The 21,511-nt window shown below is 40.4% G+C and overlaps 1 protein-coding gene across 1 annotated transcript; it reads right to left on the reverse strand.

Annotated features, from left to right (window-relative positions):
• Positions 1-1,062: 1,062 nt before the first annotated feature.
• LOC126175494 (probable serine hydrolase) lies at positions 1,063-21,010 on the reverse strand. Its single transcript, XM_049922315.1, has 2 exons — positions 20,664-21,010; positions 1,063-3,426 (listed from the first exon to the last, which is right to left on the reverse strand). Exons 1-2 carry the CDS (start codon positions 20,716-20,718, stop codon positions 2,573-2,575), a joined length of 909 nt encoding a protein of 302 aa, XP_049778272.1. The 5' UTR covers positions 20,719-21,010; the 3' UTR covers positions 1,063-2,572.
• Between the last annotated feature and the right edge of the window lie 501 nt (positions 21,011-21,511).

The following is a 21,511-nucleotide window of genomic DNA, read 5'->3' on the forward strand; positions in this document are numbered from 1 at the left end:
AAAAAGGAATGTTTTATAAATTTGGTAACGTCTGTCTGCCACTGTCAATAAACAATTTATTACAAAACTTAAAGACAGTTCATTTGTTATAAAATATGTCCTACAAAACATTCATCTGTGTATACAAGTAAAAAAAATGATTGTGTGTCATTGACATTTCACTCCCATATCCCCACTACAGATAAAAACTGAAACTATGAATTAAACAACTCGTGTTGTGATGTAAATATTATTTAGTTACATTTCCATTTCAATATTCTTCCAGAAACTCCCTTCTCAGAACAGTTTTCTATCTGAAATATGATAATAAAAAAAGAGAGAGAGGCATTGTGACTGTCTCTCCAAAACACACATAAAAAATAGGAAACATTAAAATCACATCAAGTAAAAATTCAGTAACAGCAGATATCTGTCAGTTCATCGTCGAGATAAAAAATTACCGAACACATAATAAAATTCAAGCAATGTAGTGCACATCAATTACAACTGTAAATACATTTGTGGCTACAGCTCAGTTGCTTCTCTCTTTTGTGCAAAAACCTGAGGAATGCTAACAGTGACTAGATGGAATTATTGAAGTATTCATTACATTTCAAATACTTAGAATCAATCTCACTGCACAAATATAATGCAAAACACACAAGAGGATCCTGCCAGCAGAATCTCTACCTTATTAAAGTGCTGCATATTCAATGCATACTCTGAATACTAGCAAAAATACCCTAAACAACAAAACAAAAAATTCCACTGTGTTGTTGGAGTTAACGTCGTAAACTCTCAGTCAGGAACATACACTAACCTTTATTTCAAAATTAAGTAGTAACTGATAAGGCTGATAAGGATGGACTAAGATTAACTTTTCCTCCACAGATTACTTGATGTTAACTGATTTGAGAAAAGCAAAGTTTTTTCCCAATATATGTAAGATCCACAGGTCTCAAACCAGTATAGGTGATGCTTATCTTTCCCATTGCAACAAATTAAAATAAACTGTACCACTTCTCCACACACCGACAATGCAGGTGTGTATCTAGTGGTGTAGTGTTTCAGTGGTTCAAGAGCTTTCATTTATTAAATATGTTGGGGGATTATATTTGAATATCCATTAGCAGGGAAACTAGTATCAGTAGGCTTGCTGTGGCACTCTGAGATGATAATGAGTAACATTACGTAAAATAAAATGTGAAGTTCATAGGATAGTGTCTTTACAAAAATAAAGTAATAGTAGTACAGAAAAATATGGAGTAAATTAAAACGAATATAAAAAACTGGTTATGTCAAAATTGATCAGGTGAAATAATTTTGTTATCTCTGGAGTATAATCACAAGGACGATAGAGACTTAATGGAAGTGAAAGATTGCAGAGGCAAAACAGAAATTTATGACAAAGAAAAACATTTTCACTAGCAAACGTATGAGTAAAGATGTCAGAAAATCCTCTACAAAATTATTAAGTGTTCAGAAGGGTAGACTTTGGGTTGGGTGGAAAGGGAATGAATTGCAAGCTATTGAAACTTAATTATAGCAGAAAATGACAAAAATTAGCTGGATGGAAAGGAAAACAACCTGGAAGCCTTAAGGAAAATCAACAAAGACAGAAAATTACTAAAGGAAATGGAAAAGAGAAGAACACTTACTGGACACGTGATCACACAACACTTTTGTCATTAAAATTCTTGAAGGGGAATTACTGGAAAAGAAAGGAAGAGGATGCCTAGAAAAAAGTACTTGGAAGACACTGAGATAAGGATAGGCTGTCACAATAAAATGGAACTGAAACAAACAGCCAATGACAGAAATGAGTGGTTGCACTGACAAGGCCTTAGCCCTTAGATTATCTATGTGTGAATGTATGTATATACCAATTCAATGGAGTGTCTACTGACTGTAACAAAAGATTGTGCATACAGAGATAAGCCAAGAGTTTCTCTGCCTCTCTACAATTGGAGAAATGATTCTAAATTATGTTCAAAAGAACTTGCCACAAAATTAACAAATTTCCCAACATTTAGAAAAGAAAATTATTTTGTTTGGGGAGAAGGTGATAAGGATATAAGTTTTTGTCAGTAAGGGAATGATTTACCAGTATGCAGCACCCACCTCCCTTCCCCCTCTCCCTCGCATTACTCTTACAAGAGTATTTCATGTGTGTTGCTGACAACAAGGAAGAATACTCCAAAGAAATGGGCACATAATCTTCAGTTGTGGAAGGTTTTGCAAAATTCAACATAATGTGTGTGTCATATCCATCTTATTCCTTGGTCTCACTTGTTACTGGTAAGGCTCCAGGACATTCGTTACAGGGTTAAGAAGCAGTGCTCAAGAAATGTTATGTGGTTCAAAATTATTCAAAATCCAATTACTTGTATTTGGAGTTTGAGGAATTATAGAAATGCTGTATTGTGCAAACAAGCAGAGTGTTACTACTATGAAAAATGTTATGTAAACACACATGTAGATTTATAAACAAATGTGGAACAAATTAATCTCACTACTCCTTTATCAGCACTTCAACAGTCAAGATGCATTTTGCAAATTATTCATTTAACTGTTAGCTAGAACAATATTCTAGTTATGACGTTAAAAAGTTAACAATATGTGTACTGACACTTTCAGGTGCATTCAAGTGCAAATGATGGGTTCCTTCAATCTCGTAAAATTCAAATCTTTTTGCAGTCTTTTTAATTTTCTCAAGGACATCATGATAATGTTCAGGTTTATCAAACTTAAGGCCTGGTTTTGCTCTTATATTTAAGTACTCACATTTTATCCTTTCTGCTAACTCAAAAACTAAGTCTGCTGATATGAGACCCAAACCAGCAACTTTCAGCCGGACATCTCTGCTAAAGAGGTACCCTTCTTTGGTTGAATCACAATTTGATTTTGTCACAGGATTCATACCTCTTTTCATTAGCACTTCACAAGACTCTCGTGTCAGTGAGTCTTTATAAGCACTCTGCACTATATCAATCATTTCATCATATGTATAACAAGGTGCATCCTCTGGCGTCAGGGTTTCATACTTAAGGAATCTGTCAATTCCTTGCCCCAGTTCGTGCACTATTCTAGACGGCTCTCTCACAGCTGGACTCACAATGTCTATTGACACAAGTTTTTTTATGTCATCTGGGAATACTGAAGCATACAGAAAACCTATAGCACCACCCAGAGAATGGCCAATGATGGAAATATGTTCCCATTGAAAATGCTTCACCACACGCCGCACAATGACAAGACCATCCCAGAATATGTAATATTGTTGACCTTTAGGATAATGAGATGACAAGCCATGACCAGGGAGGTCAATACACAGAACAGCAATGTCAGCAGGGAACAGAGGAATTAGCTTGTCAAAGGTACCAGCATTGTCCTGCCACCCATGCAATGCAAGTATAGGTTGCTTCTCCCTTGGACCCCACCATTTTCCTAGAACAAATTCATAAAAGTATAGTTACATAAGTGACTAAATTATCATTAAACAAAAATATTTTTACCTTTCTTTTATCTATAACATTATTATAATATACTGTGCCATATTTTACGGACCATAAGATGCACTTTTTTCTCTGAAAAATTGTCTCCAAAATTTAGGTGTGTCATACTCAAAATTAATGCATAAATATCTAGAGTTTGATATAAAATTCCCACCAGACTTAAAAATGGCCATTTATTCAGTGAAACCTATCTCTATTTATCTGGCTAAATTGAATTCAACTGACAGCAGCAGTGCACTGATGTGATGAATATGAGTTGCGGGGATTTACAAGGTTGCTAACACAGTCTCCCCTGCCACGGTATCACAAACCCTGAACACTATCCAGACTATGATGCATCACTGCAGTCTACAATGACAATTTCCAGAGATTTTAAGTGTCACTTCAGTTTTATAAACAAAGATCCTATTTTTGTCTGGCTCTAATAATAAAAATGGTAAAAATATTATTTTTTAATAAAGCTGCTTAAAAATTAAGGTGCATCTTATACCCCATAACATCTTATAGTTCATAAAATACGGTAATTCCCTCTTAGGAGAAAGACTGTTTTTATATTGTAGATTATCTTGCCAGTTACCGAGTTACTGAAATAGTTAAAGAATTATTTTCTACAACAAAGAGGAAATTAACAATAAATTATGGCCACACCAGTCTCTTCCATCAAAGTTAAATAATTCAGCACCAATTGAGATCACTGAATTTCCATTCGGTGATCAAAATTGAGAATTTTAAGATAATTGCCACATTGATACTGTACAAATGAAACAAAAGGAAAAAGAGAAAAAGGCTTAATACTGTAATTCTAATAGTACAAGTGTACATGCCAACATCAGATCACGATGACGAAGAAGCGGAGAAAATGTATGATGGAATAGAAGACATCATTCAGTCTGAAGGAACAGGAAAAGTAAATACCATAATCATGGGTGACTGGAATAGTGGGGTTGGACAAGGCAATGAAGCAAACATTGTTGGACAATACGGATTAGGAAAAAGAAACAATAGAGGAGGAATGCTAGTGGAATTCTGTCACTGAAATAATTTGGTGGTGATGAACACTTGGTTCAAGAAAAGGAAGAGTAAACTGTACACATGGAATAGCCCAGGAGATATGAACAGATATCAGACAGACTACATACTCGTCAAACAGAGGTTTAGGGGCAGTGTGAAGGACGCCAAGACTATGCCGGCTGTCAACATCAACTCTGATCACAACCTTTTGGTTGCAGATATCAGCACAAGGCTGAAGAAGATCCGACAGCATGGGAGGAGAAAACAGAGTTGGGACTTGGAAAAGCTAAGAGAAAATAACCTGGCAATAACAGAATCGTTAGAGAAAAAATTTAACGAAGTGAGACACAAAAATACAAGTGCAAGTGCGGAAGGTCAGTGGTATAATGTTAAAATGGTTTTGTTAAATACTCTGAGGAGTGAAGTTGGGAGGGAGACAGAGAGCGAGAAAACCCTGGATCACCAATGAGATGCTGGAGAAGATGGAAGAAAGGAGGAAGTGTAAAAATGTTAATGAAGAAGAATACAGAAAACTTAACAACACCCTCAGGAGGGAAACAAACAAAGCAAAGGAAAAGTACTTAGAAGAAATGTGTGATGAAATAGAAGAACTACAGAGAAGAGGAAGATATGGCCTCATGTACCAGAAAATGAAGAAACTGGGAGAAGGAGAGAACAAAAGTGTAAGAACGTTCGGAATAGAAGATTCTAGAGGAAAAGTGGTTACTGAAACACGTGGAAGTGCTGAAAACATGGGAAGAATATATAAGGAAACTATATGATACAGAACATCGCCCAGATGACATCAACATAGAGCCAAAGGAATCTATTGACAAAGATGAAAAAGGGCCCAGTATACTGACAAGGTAAGTAGAGAAGGCGATAAAGGACATGAAGAGTAGGAAAGCTACAGGGAATGACGACATACCAGTGGATTTGCTGTATACAGCGTTCATCCTTGTAGATGGGACAGTCGCGAGAGGACGCTACATGGTCACCCTGACAGTTCACGCAACAAAGACGGAGGTGGACAGTCACCCTCATGGGCGTCCCTGCCACAAGTGACACATTTAGCCGCATTAGAACAAGACTGGAGGGTGTGGTTAAAACGCTGACACTGGTAGCAGCACGTAGGTGTCGGGACATAGGGGCGAACAGAAATAACCTCACAGCCCGCTTTGATGCACGACGGCAGCTGAACACTATCAAAGGTCAAGGAAAGTGCCTGGGTTGTACAAGGTCATTTCGACCTTTTTCATGAACCTATGGACAGCAGTCACGCCCTGCTCAGCGAGGAAAGACTGAATCTCCTGGTCAGTCAATCCGTCGAGTGATCTAGTAGATATCACACCACGTGACGAATTCAAAGTGCGGTGAGCCTCCACTTGGACAGGGAACATGTACATGAGTGTGGCCCGAAGCAGTTTTTGTGCCTGAAAGGCGCTCTCAGTTTCCGACAACAAGGTACCGTTACGCATCCTGGTACAAGACTTGACAGGTCCGGCTATGGCATCTACAACCTTCTGAATAACGAAAGGGTTGACAGATGAAAAATCCTTTCCGTCCTCAGATCTAGAAACTACGAGGAACTTAGGGGCAGGCGGTAGTACTTTTGTCACTGGTGTCTGGTCAAGTTTCCGTTTTTGGGCAGAAGTCGAGAGAGAAGAAGAACATAAATCCATTGTGGATTAATCCCCCACGATTGCCACGGTCTCCGATGGTGCAGTCCTTCCTTGTGAGGACCCTCTCAGAGGGTCTTAGGTGAATGTTTACACCTCAGGTCATGAAACCTGAGAAACGGACGGAGGGACCAATCGGCATGGTCAGAATGTGTCAGCTTAGGCAATCACCCCTTCCCGGGCCTGGCCTTTACCAGGGGGTACGCACAGGCCCTACTTGTCTATCCAGGGCGGGGAATTACGCTTTACCCCGTCACCGGCTACGCATGCGAACGCGTGGGTCGGCCTTCAGGCACACACAGGGAGGAAAGAAGAATAGGAAAAAAAAGGGAGAGAGGGAGAGAAAGGACAGACTGTCTCAAATGCCGAGTCAGAGACCATAGAAGAAAAGTGTTCGAAAATACACGACAACAACAACCGTAGGCTGGAAAAGTTTTTCTTCCATTTATTCATAACATCACGGACCGTATTGGGAAAGTTTTGGCCAAGTTTCAAGTGGAGACAGTCTTTCGACCTACCAAGAAAATTAGTGAAATTTTAAGATTGGTGAAAGATGCAAGACACCCCTTAGCTACCCCAGGTGTGTATAAAATTCCGTGTAGCTGTGGCATGGTTTATATTGGAACAACTAAAAGGAGTGTTAATACCCGCCTAACAGAACACAAAAGGAACTGTAGATTGGGACAAATTGACAAATCAGTTGCAGCGGAACACATTTTCAAAGACGGTGATCATGAAATAAAATTTAGTGAGACAAACGTGATAGCTAGGACCTCACATTATTATACCCACATGTATAGAGAAGCAATAGAGATCTACAAGCACAAAAATTATTTCAACAAAAAAGAAGAAGGATTAAAACTAGACAAGATATGGCGGTCGACTCTGTACCAATGAAGTGACTATCGATTACCTATAATCGAGAGAGATGGCACTAGCCAGAGATAGTTTTAAAGTCGAAAGCACGTGATGATTGGTGGCATCATCTAAGCGCTCTATATAAGTGGGACCTCCAGCGCCTAGCAGCCAGTCGCCGACTCACCTCAGAAGATGTTGCCCGCAGTAGGCAACGAAACGTCAGGAAGGAGAAGCAGTTTTATATATGGACCACGGCAATTCAGACTGGAAGTTTTGATTAATGAAGATGCCGGCCGTGAAAGCTTACATGTTATGATTAGACAGTTATTTCCTGCATTGTCCTTATTCTGACAGCCACAGCTACAAGAGGTGTTTCAAGGGGCACAGGTTCATTACAGACTGAGTTTAGGATATAAACACAAACGCCACCTGACACTGGACTATAGTCGCTATAGTTCCTGTAGTATCCCTTAAAGCCACAGACGGCAAGGGTCCGCATTGCCGAGAACCAGGTTTCCTGGAGGGCAATGCAGAAAGTAGATGTAAAGCTTAACAGTTGACATAGCTCAGCTATGTTGTGGAAAAACCCACCACAATTCCACTGGAGGATGACGTCATAGTGAGACTGGGAAGGCATGGAACATTCAATTAGGTAGTTTACACCTCAGGCTCACCTGCTGCCACCGACTTTTTGCCAGAGCAGTCTATATCCTTTGTGTCTGAGGGTCTGGCGAGATCTAGGTCCTCAGCGGATGCCAGAATCTCCGTCATTCGCAGATACAGAGTCTGTAGGTAGCGGTGGTGTAGGTGCCACCGCAATTCCCTTACTCTTGGGAACCTCCTTTTTGGATTTCTCTTGCTGCTCCTTGGGATTCCCTGGCTGGGAGGACTTCACTGATTCAGTCTCCGGGACTGAGGATGAGTGTGAAGCCCTATGACCAGCACCAGGAAGGGAAGTGCCCCCCTCAGTCAGGGGGCAGGTGTAGTCTTCTGGTTCTGAGAAGGATAGGAATGCGAGGAACTGATAGGGTGACAACTGTTCTCGTAGCAGCGGTGTGAGAGGAGGCCACAGCCACAAGATGTAGGCACTCAAATTTCCTCTTAGTCAGTATAGGTCAGTTGGTTCAGGGTCTTATATTCCATGATCTTCCTCTCTTTCTGTAAAATCCTACAGTCTGGCAAGCAAGGTGAATGATGCTCTCCACGGTTGACACAGATGGGAGGCAGGGCACATGGAGTATAGGGATGTGATGGGTGTCCACAACCTCAACATGTGACACTGGATGTACTGCGAGAAGACATATGGTCAAAATTCCAGCACTTAAAGCACTGCATCAGGGCAGGGATATAAGGTTTGAAGTCACAGTGTTAGATCTTCACTTTGACCTCCTCGGGCAATGTGTCACCCTCAAAGGCCAAGATGCAGGCACCGGTGGCAACCTGATTATCCCTCAGATCCCGATGGATGCACCAAACAAAATGAACACCTCACCGCTCCAAATTGGCAGGCAGCTCGTCATCAGATTGCAAAAGAAGGTCCCTTTGGAATATAATACCCTGGACCACATTTAAGCTTTTATGGGGCATGACAGTAACAGAAACATTCCTCATACTTGTCACAAACAAGTCATGCCTGTGACTGGGCAGAGGATGGTGTTTTTATCAAGACTGAACCAGAGCACATTTTGGACAAGCCCTCCACATCCCCAAACTTGTCCTGTGACTGTTGAAAATGCACCCAGGAAGGTGTCCTCACCCAAGAGATGGAGAACGAACGCAACTGCAATGCGATGATGAGAAAGGGGACACAATGCACTATGTAAGACGCCCTTCCCCAATTGGCTTGCTCTTCAGGAAAATTTAGAAAGATGGAGGTCAAACCTGACAAGGGACCATCACATAAAGGTCAAAACACAGGAATACCTCGGGCCTATTCTAACACCCGAACCTGCAGGGGGGAAAATAGCAGGAAAGTTAAGGGGGGAGGTGCTGTCATGAGTGATAAAATATCCAGTGGTTATAGTGTTCAGAAAATACCCTTTTTTAGGGTAGGGAAGACAGAAAGAAAACAAGTTTTAAGATAGGTTAGGATTGAGAGAAACTTTCAGTTTGAGAAAGAAACCAAACAAACATCACTGTAGTTTATTACATCAGCATTAACAGCTGTTTATTAAGAATTTTCAACTATCAGCAGAAATTTCAACTCTACCCATTTTCAACTCAGTCAATGTGAAATGTCAGCTATCTTTACCGCATCAAAATATTTGAGGACTGACAAAATTAATGAATTAATTATCTACATAGACGAATTAGAGTCCTCAAACCCAGCTGACATAATCTGCCTCTCTCAACTTCATGTGACCACTGGTATAGAAATTTTAAGTGTTACAGGATTTAGCTTAGCCTCTCACTTTTGTAGAGCAGAAATGGAGAAAGGAGGAGTTGCCACATTCATCAGGAACTCTCATAAATTTAAGAACAAAGACATTTATAAATTTTGCCTAGAACAGTATATGGAAGCATGTGCAACGAAACTAGAATTTCATAAAAAATCCTTCATAATATTAAGTGTATATGGAGCACCTGCAGGTAACTTTAATCTGTTCAAAAACCACCTTGAAGCTGTACTGGCCCATTCAACAACCAAATACAAAAAAGTATTGGCTGCTGGTGACTTCAATGTATGTCCTTAAAGACTCTCCCAATAAGAACTTATTTGAGTTAGTAACACTATCATTCAACTTAATTCTCACTTTTCTATAAAGTCCAACTAACAAAATTATATTATAAAACCAATAGTCAATGGCCTCTCACACCATGACATGCAGTTCCTTCTGTTAAACGATGTAAAATCTGTTAAATCTGACCTCAAGAGGGTAATCAACAAGCCAAAAATGTTTTAGGTCACTCCTCTGAGACATTCACTGGAGTGAGGTTTATAGTGATCATGGCATGAATGAAAAATATAACACTTTTGCTAATGAAGTGTTTACCTTATTTGAACACTGTTTTCCCCCAAAAGGAACCAAGGTTACAGCAAAGTCTACAAAGAAGCCATGGATTACTCAAGGAATAGAGGTATCTTGGAAAACAAAAAGAAAACTGTATCTCTCAATCCGAAACAGTTCTGAAGTTGATGCTATAGCACATTACAAGAAATACTGCAAAATATTAAAGACTGTGACATGGACATCAACACAAATTTATTACAAGGAAAAGATAGTCATACCAGATAGCAAAATAAAGACAATTTTGGATATAGTGAAGGAGGAGACCGGCAGAACCAGACATGAAGAGGGGCAAATAGCATTAAGAGTAAAGGATACAGTGGTGACAGATGTATATAGTGCTGCAGAACTTTGTAACAAACATTTTATAGCTGTTACTGAAAAGATGGGGTTGTCAGGTTCTGTGGATGCTGCCATGGGTGTACCTCAGACCAGACATTTCAAGTAACTACCACAATATGAAATTGACCCTCACTACCTCAGCAGAAGTAATGTCCACCATAAAATCTTTAAAAACATCTCGTGGGTATGATGAAATATCAACAAAGTTAATTAAAGAATGTGATTCTGAGTTCAGTAACATATTAAGCTATATTTCCTGAATGGTTGAAATAGGCTGAATTAAGGTACTGTTTGAGAAGGGAGATAAAGAAATAGTGTCAAATTTCCGTCCAGTTTCACTTTTGCCAGCATTTTCAAAAATTTTAGAGAAGATAATGTACAATCGGCTATATAACCATCTTATCAAAAAATAACATCCCGTCAAAGTTCACATTCAGAGAAACTGTACCTAATTCATTTGACAAAAAATTGCAGGCAACTGGTATGTTTTGTGATGTGTCAAAGGCATTTGACTGTGTAAATCATAGCCGACCGCAGTGGCCATGCGGTTCTAGGCACTTCAGTCTGGAACCGCGCAACCTCTACGGTCGCAGGTTCGAATCCTGCCTCGGGCATGGATGTGTGTGATGTCCTTAGGTTAGTTAGGTTTAAGTAGTTCTAAGTTCTAGGGGACTGATGACCAAAGAAGTTAAGTCCCATAGTGCTCAGAGCCATTTGAACCATTTTTTTTTTTGTAAATCACAATATAATTTTAAGTAAATTAGAATATTATGGTGTAACAGGAAATGGTGCAAAATGGTTCAAATCTTATATCCCTGACAGGAAACAAGGTGTTATTAGGAAAGAGAGATGTATTAAGCTATCAGGCATCATCCAACTGAGAACTAATTACATGTGTGGTCCCACAAGGTTCCATCTTAGGGCCCTTACTTTTTCTTGTGTATATCAATGACCTTTCATCAGTAACATTACCAGATGCCAAGTTAGTTTTGTTTGCTGATGATACAAACATTGCAATAAATAGCAAATCAAGTGTAGTCTTAAAAGGATTGGCTAATACAATATTTGTGGACATTATTCACTGGTTCAAATGGCTCTGAGCACTATGCGACTTAACTTCTGAGGTCATCAGTCGCCTAGAACTTAGAACGAATTAAACCTAACTAACCTAAGGACATCACACACATCCATGCCCGAGGCAGGATTCGAACCTGCGACCGTAGCGGTCACGTGATTCCAGACTGAAGCGCCTTTAACCGCACGACCACACCGGCCGGCATTTTCACTGGTTCCTAGCCAATTCTTTGTCACTAAACTTTGAAAAAACACACCACATGCAGTTCAGAACTTGTAAGGGATGGTCCACGAGTATATGCCTAACATATGATGACAAGCTGACAGAAGAAGTGGACAGTGTTAAATTCTTGGGATCACAACTTGATAATAAAACATGGTATGGCCGTTGGCGTCCTTATACTGTAGCCGCACCACAGAAGAAGCATTCGCCTCTTCTCCCAACACACGCAATCGCTGCTTTCCGTGGCACATTTGACGCAAAGCGCGTCTTTCCACCTCGAAGGTGGCGCGGAGTGCGCGCTCGCCTCGGCGTCTCATAGGCGACTGCCGAACGAAGGTGAGACGCACAACACAGCTGCTCGATGCACCGCAACTGGGTGGAGCACACCACAGAACTGCTGAAGCGCCTACGTAAACAAATCTCTATTTGCAATGCGAACTCTGTCAGACATAGAGGATATAAAAACGAAAAAGCTGGCATACTATGCTTACTTTCACTCCATAATGTCATATGGGATTATTTTTTGGGGTAATTCATAAAGCCAAGCTAAAGTTTTCTGGGCACAAAAGCGTGCAATAAGAGTTATATGTATTTTTATTCCTTAACGGAATTCATCCTTAAAAATTTATCGCTTTTTCAAACCAACAGCTCAATTCGGATCAAAGCTAGAAGTAAAGAATAATCTTCACAAGGATTTAAAGTCACTTACTCTTGTACAAAAAGGTGTGCATTATTCACGAACACACATTTTCAATAACTTGCCAGCAGCCACAAAAAGCATAACATATGAAATTCTGTTTAAGAGAACCATAAAAGATTTATTGGTGGCCAACTGCTTCTACTACATTGATAAGCTTCTCAGTAGAACCAACTTGTGTGTGTGTGTGTGTGTGTGTGTGTGTGTGTGTGTGTGTGTGTGTGTGTGTGTGTAACTTTTAACTTCTGCACCATTTCAGTGCAGTAATGTGTTCACTGTAAATAAGTATTGTGGTAGTCCCATTAGATGTTTATTACCTTATAAATAATTTTTTTTTTAATTTTAAATTCAGTGCATAAATGCAATCTTAGTAAATGACTGTTATAAAATGATCCTTTCATATAGTGTTCAAAATATAATAAGTTCTCACAGCTCTGGAAAGCAAAGAGCTTGCAGTAGAAGAGATTTATTTTGCACTTAGTGAAGTTGAAGTAGTGCTCACAGCTCTTAAGATATGCACTTTTGAGCACGTTTACTAGACCTTTTGTGCTTCGAATGGTTGTCCCTACATATTCCTAAATACTGACCATTCCTCCTGGGACAAACAGTAATGCCTCAGCAGCTTTCCAGATTACACTAGGTGACACAGAACTGTACAGAGTGGCTGTGAATTTCATTCAGTAGGCCTTACAGCACACTCTCCTGTTAAAATACAACTGGTTGGCAAGAGTGAAATTAGGTTGCCATACGAAGGCTCCATTTTGGTGGTTTACTTTTCAGCACTACTCTTTCAGGGGGTTGTAGCTGGACTGGGATGTTATCACTGGAATGAAGAACCTCCAGCAGACTGTACCAAACAGTACGTGTGATGGTTTGAGACCCGATGAAGAAAATGGATGACTCATATGTTGTGCCATTCACCCTTGATGAGAAGACATATGTATTTAAGTAACATCATGCTCTAAAACAAATCTGACCCCTTGGGCCCCTGTGGATAGTTAGTTGTTCTATGGAAACAGCCTTGTTGAGGGTGTCATGAATTGCTAAGTACAGTGATCAAACTACAAGCACTGTGATCACATGTACAAATGCAGAGCTACACCAGTCATTCACAACAAACTCTGTCCTCCACTAGGATAATATTTTCCTACGAGATTACAATATTTTTGCACAGTTTTATTAAATAGTTTAAAACATTCTAGTGCAGAGAAACAAACAGAGGATGTTTCTTGCACTAGACACTCCAATTCTTCCACACATACCAATATCATTTACAATTGGACGGGGGGGGGGGGGGGGGGGGGGGGGATGGGCAGTGGGGTGGCCACCAAGGACATTGTTTTTTTGTACAGACTGTGTTCTGGAAAACTTTCATCTATGCTAAACAATCAAGCTTTGTGCTCAGTGGTTAGACTCTCCTTACAGATAAACTTGCAAGTACAACGGTTGGGTCTGTACTGAGGTAGTTAGCATGATCACTAAGATGTTTTGAAGGAGTGATGTTATGTTGGCTTACATTTCTTCAGAATAGGGTAGCTTTTTTTGCCAGCTGTAGTTTCTTCTTCTTTGCTCATAGTGCAATGCTCACTATAAGCCAGCTGGTTATTTGAGGAATTAAAATTTCTGGGGATGTACATGCAGTACCTACAGGTTTATCTCACTAGGGGTAAGATAGATACTGCCTACAGGAAAATTAAAGATACCTTTGGAGAAAAGAGAACCACTTGCATGAATATCAAGAGCTCAGATGGAAACCCAGTTCTAAGCAAAGAAGGGAAAGCAGAATGGTGGAAGGAGTATATAGAGGGTCTATACAAGGGTGATGTACTTGAGGGCAATGTTATAGAAATGAAAGAGGATGTAGATGAAGATGAAATGGGAGATATGATACTGCGTGAAGAGTTTGATAGAGCACTGAAAGACCTGAGTCGAAACAAGGCCCCGGGAGTAGACAACATTCCATTAGAACAACTGAAAGCCTTGGGAGAGCCAGTCCTGACAAAACTCTACCATCTGGTGAGCAAAATGTATGAGACAGGTGAAATACCATCAGACTTCAAGAAGAACATAATAATTCCAATCCCAAAGAAAGCAGGCATTGACAGATGTGAAAATTACCGAACTATCAGTTTAATAAGTCACGGCTGCAAAATACTAACGCGAATTCTTTACAGACGATTGGAAAAACTGCAGCAACAGATTTTATAGTATTCTTCTTCTTGTCTGCAGCAGATGTTGTCATTTCAACGTCTTCGATTGTTTTATATATTGTATGTCTTGAGTGCCGACGATATCTTCTGTAATAAGGCATCTTGGCAGCGTTCAATGCAGTTGCCTGTGCAGCAGCAGCAGCAGCAGCTCGAATGAGCCGCTGAGCGGCGATCGCTCGCTTTTATAGGCGCGCCTTAGTGCATGACGTTGATAAGAACTTAGAATTTTTCACTGTGCCAGCGGCGCGTTATCCCGTACGCGGGCACTAGTCACTCTAGGTGCCCGCGTACGCTGAGCGCTAAGTCTGCCGCTGGCGCACTGCCAAGATGACGTGGGCCAGCGTTATCGGCCGGGGTCAAAGGTCAAGCGCTCAGAGAGCTGACATAACATGCTGTTCTCGCTCTATGCCGACAAATTCTATATGTACCCTTGTCCAATTCTAAGCTACGCTACAAATGACTTTATTTATGAAAATACAAAGTACAATCACCAACAATACTGACTCTACGACTTATCTTAGAAAAAAAATTAAGGAAAGGCAAACCTATGTTTCTAGCAATTGTAGACTTCGAAAGCTTTTGACAATGTTGACTGGAATACTCTCTTCAAATTCTGAAGGTGGCAAGGGTAAATTACAGGGAGCGAAAGACTATTTACAATTTGTACAGAAAGCAGATGGCAGTAATAACAGTCTAGGGACATGAAAGGGAAGCAGTGGTTGGGAAGGGCGTGAGACAGTGTTGTAGCCTCTCCCCGATGCTACTCAATCTGTATATTGAGCAAGCAGTAAAGGAAACAAAAGAAAAGTTTGGAGCAGGTATTAAAATCCATGGAGAAGAAATAAAAACTTTGAGGTTCACCTATGACATTGTAATTCTGTCAGAGACAGCAAAGGACTTGGAAGAGCAGTTGAACAGAATGGACAGTGTCTTGATAGGAGGGTATTAGATGAACATCAACAAAAGCAAAACAAGGATAATGGAATGTAATCGAATTAAGTCAGGTGATGCTGAGGGAATTAGATTAGGAAATGAGACACTTAAAGTAGTAAAGGAGTTTTGCTATTTGGGGAGCAAAATAACTGATGATGGTCGAAGTAGAGAGGATATAAAATGTAGACTGGCAATGGCAAGGAAACCATTTTTGAAGAAGAGAAATTTGTTAACATCAAATATTGATTTAAGTGTCAGAAAGTCGTTTCTGACAGTATTTGCAAGGAGTGTAGCCATGTATGGAAGTTCAAAAAATGGTTCAAATGGCTCTGAGCACTATGGGACTTAACATCTGAGGTCATCAGTCCCCTATAACTTAGAACTACTTAAACCTAACTAACCTAAGGACATCACACACATCCATGCCCCAGGCAGGATTCGAACCTGCGACCGTAGCGGTCACACGGTTCCAGACTGAAGCGCCCAGAACCGCACGGCCACACGGGCCAGCTGTATGGAAGTGAAACATGGACGATAAATAGTTTACACAAGAAGAGAATAGAAGCTTCCGCAATGTGGTGCTACAGAAGAATGCTGAAGATTAAATGGGTAGATTACATAACTAATGAGGAGGTATTGAACAGAATTGGGGAGAAGAGGAGTTTGTGGCACAACTTCACTAAAAGAAGGGATCAGTTGGTAGGACATGTTCTGAGGTATCAAGGGATCACCAGTTTAGTACTGGAGGGCAGCGTGGAGGGTAAAAATCGTAGAGGGGGACCAAGAGATGAATACAATAAGCAGATTCAGAAGGATGTAGGCTGCAGTACAAACTGGGAGATTGAGCTTGCACAGGATAAAGTAGCATGGAGAGCTGCATCAAACCAGTCTCAGGACTGAAGACCACAACAACAACAACAACAACAAATGTTTTACATGCTTAACATCATGCATCTAACACATTAACTCATTTATAAAGTAATCACACATCTGGAGCTATTTAACACATTTGGGGGTTGGGTTGTTTTGGGGAAGGAGACCAGACAGCGAGGTCATCGGTCTCATTGGAGTAGGGAAGGACGGGGATGGAAATCGGCCGTACCCTTTCAAGGGCATTTGCCTGGAGTGATTTAGGGAAATCACGGAAAACCTAAATCAGGATGGCTGGATGTGGGATTGAACCGCCGTCCTCACGCATTGGGAGTTCAATTCTTTAACGCTTTGACCACTGTGAGGCCACCAGCAGGGATAGCACCAATTCATGCTTGCCACCGTGTGCCTGTTGGCAGCCACACAATCCACTCTACTTGGTACAGTGTATTTTTGATGATATGTGTAAAAAAAACAAAAACAAAAAAAATGTCAAAGTGCTGAACAAGATATTGTACTCAATTTGCAGGACTTTGGTGTCAACTCAAGAAATACAAATTAATGCACAATACTGCATTATACAATGTGAATAAAACAAATGTTTACAAACTGGCATGACACATCAGGCGTACAACGAGGATCAGTTATCACGCAGGATCCAGGAACCACAAACGACACAAGAGGACGTGGAAGCTTTGAGAGTAACATGGCTAGCTACACATACCATGAAATGGCTGAGATACATCAACTGCAGTGGACAAGAAGCTGTGTGATTGTATTGTGCAAAATATCCTGATAAAAGGGTACATTGCCACACATTACTCACTGGCCTGCATCACTGAGTGTGCGAAACCTGCTTATGTACAAGAGGTGTATCCTGTGCCACTAATATCGCCCAACCCTCCTCCACCTGGCGCATTGTACATGACATAGGACTACGCCTGTTTATAATTTTCAATGGATCCATACATTGCAACCGAGGGACTACAACAAATGCCTGAGATCTGCATGGTGGTTTCTGCAGGAATCCGCGGCAGACTGAAGTTTTCCAGTGAGGGTCCTCTTCAGCAATGAGGCTGCATTCCCACTCGACGGTGTGATGAACGTTCGCAATCTGTGTATGTAGGTGGATGTCAATCCACATGCTACACGTAAGCATGCCTCACAATGCAAATTTACTTACCATTTGGGCTGGCATTGTTGGAGACTGTTTAATTGGCCCATACATTCTCCCAGACTGACTTGATGGTCGCACATATCTCTTATTCCTGCCAGACATGCTTATTCATCACCGCATTCGATTTCAGCACGACGGTGCCCTCATGCATTTCAGCAGATAAGTGAGTGCACATCTGTAGGCAACCTTGGCTACTGGACTCGTCACAGTGGACCAGTCGCCTGACCACCACGAATACCCTAACTGTCTCCAGTCGACTTTTTCCTGTGGGGTGTATCTGAAGGGTCTTGTGTATAAATCGCCAGAGGACCTAAGGGGCAGGATTTTTGCGCAACACGATGTCTCAAGATGCAACAGTTATCTTCCAGAGGGTGCACCATCCAATGCAGCTTGGATGTCAGGCGTGTCTCAATGCATCTAAGAGATAAAAATCTGATACACATCTTTTAGAGGACGTCCATTTGTACCATGCAACTAAATAACTGCAAAGCCATTTACTAGCCCCATATGGCCTTTGCAATCTCCAGTTCCTATGTGATTAATGACCCTTTTTGTATGCTTGATCTGCCATGTCAGATTGTAAACATTTTTTGGATAATCCTGTATACTGCACTAAACATACTGGAGCATGTGGCCACCAGCATACTCACACAGTATCAGAGGTGCACCTCTTGTGTGTCCACCAATGGTCTTGTTGCAGCGAATGTTTTAAGAATCAGGAGTGACACAGTACTGGTTACATGTCTAACACATAAGCATCAAATTATCACAGAATAAGTCTGTCTCTGTCTTTCCCCCCCCCCCTCTCCCTCTCTCTATCTCTCGATGTCACTGATACATCATACACAGCCAACCCAACACGGCACAACTCAAGAAGCAAACAGTGAATAACATTAGTAACGTGAAAATATTACCAAAATAAAAACTGATAAACTAATGTAACTTCCATGGGTATAGAGTTTTCTTAACATTTTCACACATAAAACCATGACAATATCAGACTATAGTTTGACAACAGGGGAAGGGTTTTCTTTGAGGGTATAAATGTAACTACGGAATGCATAGAGTGCATTAAAAATTTGTAATTGCACAGTACTGGCAGAAGTGATGCCACTGACCAAGGCAGTGAGACATAGCAAGATTATACCTAACTACCCTTCCTCTTCAAATACCCATCAATAGATCTAGCACAAGGTCCTAATGTTCTCAAGTACACATTTTAATCTTATGTTGTCTTCAGCTTGATTGGGAGAATTCTATACACTATCATGAGTGTACACATGCTGATTATCTATACAAATTACTACAAGCCTTTAGACCGCTATGTAAACAGGTGCAGTTTGACCTCAAACAATCAAAATATGGATGGTAGGACAGCAGTCTGAGCTCAACTACTTCCTGATGCAACAGAATAATGATGGTTAATCTACCTTCACGTTCGATACTGCTTCAACACACAACCAAACTATCACTTTCCAACTAAATCTAGACCTCGGGCTACTCTATAGATCAGTATGTCAGCACAAACACGATTTTGTATTACCATTCATTGACTTTGCCAACTCCCAAACAAACTATCACCATCTAACCAAGCCTCACTTACAATGCCACATCATTATGTTACAGGATAAAGCAGACATCCAATGTTCGCAGGTACAGATGACCAATAAAGAAGACGTTCACATGCCCCTTAAGAGACCATAATTTGATTATACTGCAGGTGTACAGGATTCCCAGCAAAAATACTGTCAAAGGAGACCATACAAAAGTAATGGGAGGTTGGACAGGCATATAATGGGAGACTACAGATGCGCAATTACTGTCGCGGAAATATTTAAGAAATTGAAATGGGAAAACCTTGCAGAGAGAAGGGTTCAAGCCAGACTTTGGAGAATTTACCAAGTATGTGATATACAAGGAACAGAGACCATAAATACAAAACAATGCTGGAATCATACAACATTGGATGTAAATACTCTTATTTGTAGCGAAGTATAGGAATGGAAAAATTTACAACAGTATACTCTCTGACCATTTTCATAAAGCATCGCTAATTTTAAACACCAAACCAAACTCCAGCAAACCACCAAAGATTGTGGAAAATAACTGTAAATATTAGTTTCACCTAGCCTATAACACAGGAATGCACTATGATTAAGTGCTCTACAAATTTCATGTTCACCACATTGTCAACACCCATAATTGTGAGCAAAAGCAAATTATCCACCAACTAAGTCCAGTAATCTGTCATTCCACTCAGTGGTTAAGGGCATCTCTTGCACCTACACTAATTGCCCTGTTAATGAAATAATTGTTGTAATGCTACTTCATGAGGATATGAACGAAGATAAAAGGGAAAACATCTGGGCATGACGGAATGTAGTCAATTTTATCGTAACTAATGCCTGATCAGTAGTTCTGAAACATAACTGTCAGAAAATATCAACAATTTGTGAGGTCTTAGCCAGTCAGCTTGCTATATTACGAAAAAATGTTTTATTCAGTATTAATTTACAGTACTAATATGAAACCATTAAGTTTCATGTAGTTCTGTGATCAAATTATACTGTGTTTGGCAGACTTCATTCTGCTAGTTTATTCATTTACACATTTGTGATTAACTTCAAAGAAGGAACGCGACGGCTTTAAGGATCCAAGTTTACAGTCTTGCCAGCCGAAAAATAACATTTCAATGAAACATCTACACAAATCTTAGCTATAACGCCTGGTAAAGTGTTTGTTGCACGAATGGACAACTTGCTTCCCAACAGAACAAGGGAAATATTAATTTTTGTTCAAACAATTCCCCAAGCAGCAGGGCAGTCAGTAGTTTTTCATGCGCTCATACTGCTATCATCTAGTAAATGTCGTTCCCACTCACACACGATGACTTGCAATTACACGCATGTGCACGAAACGGCTATACTGTGAACTGTCACTGTACCCCAATTCTCGTGTATTAAAGAATCCATCCAAATACGTTTCCTTTCACAGCCAAAATTACATTTAATCCTACAACGAAATACATCCTGTCCTCTTAAAACGGGAATTTAACAGAACAACAACTCAACTTACTGTGAAACTTACCACTTACATAGCCCCAAGGCATAGGGATTTTAATTTCTGTGACTTCCGAATTCATTGTAAGTAATTTAGCAACAACACGAAACTCAAACTTCCAACTCCTACTTCGTCAGCTCCGCAGAACCTTTGCAATGTGCTGTCAAAACTTATCACGGCAGCTCCATGCATAGTAATCTTTATTACACCATACCGGTCTACAGAAAACTGACCTTCAATTCCATATATGACATTAAGATATGATAAGAAACATTTTACTAGACCCTTGGATAAATTAAAATTCTTCAGTTCACAGAGTGGGACATCAATGACATCATACGAAAAAAAATTAATTTATGGCATATAATAACTCTCCCGTTCGGTGCAATCAACAACGCTGCCGCCTCTTCATTCAAAGATCTTACTACTCTCGCGGCCCCTATACGATAATTTTAACTATAATGCAGTACAGCATTATTGACGTTCTCTCCTGGACTGCTCAATAATATTGCGGTTCGGAAAATTGGACGACAAAGAAGCAGCTGATATAATATTTTCTCTACGCTGTTGCAAGCAGAAAAAAAAGTTGAATGAAAAATTGGTTCAAGGACCGTCAAAGATCACTTATAAATACTTGTTCACAGAATTGAGGCGGAAAGGAAAAGAAAAAGTTTATCATAACTTTTGCGTGGTGACAGTCCAGCGTTTGATACATTACTAGAAATGGTTCTCGTCATAAACTGGCCACTTGCCGCCCGGCCTTCATCCCGCGCAAAACGCTGGCGGACGCCCACATCCCTATCACCAAAAAACAAAATGACGCAATAAAAGAAGCAGTTTCACTGCGTCAGCACTTAAATATTACGCTACCATAC

This window comes from Schistocerca cancellata, chromosome 3 (assembly GCF_023864275.1).
Source record: "Schistocerca cancellata isolate TAMUIC-IGC-003103 chromosome 3, iqSchCanc2.1, whole genome shotgun sequence".
NCBI lineage: Eukaryota > Metazoa > Arthropoda > Insecta > Orthoptera > Acrididae > Schistocerca > Schistocerca cancellata.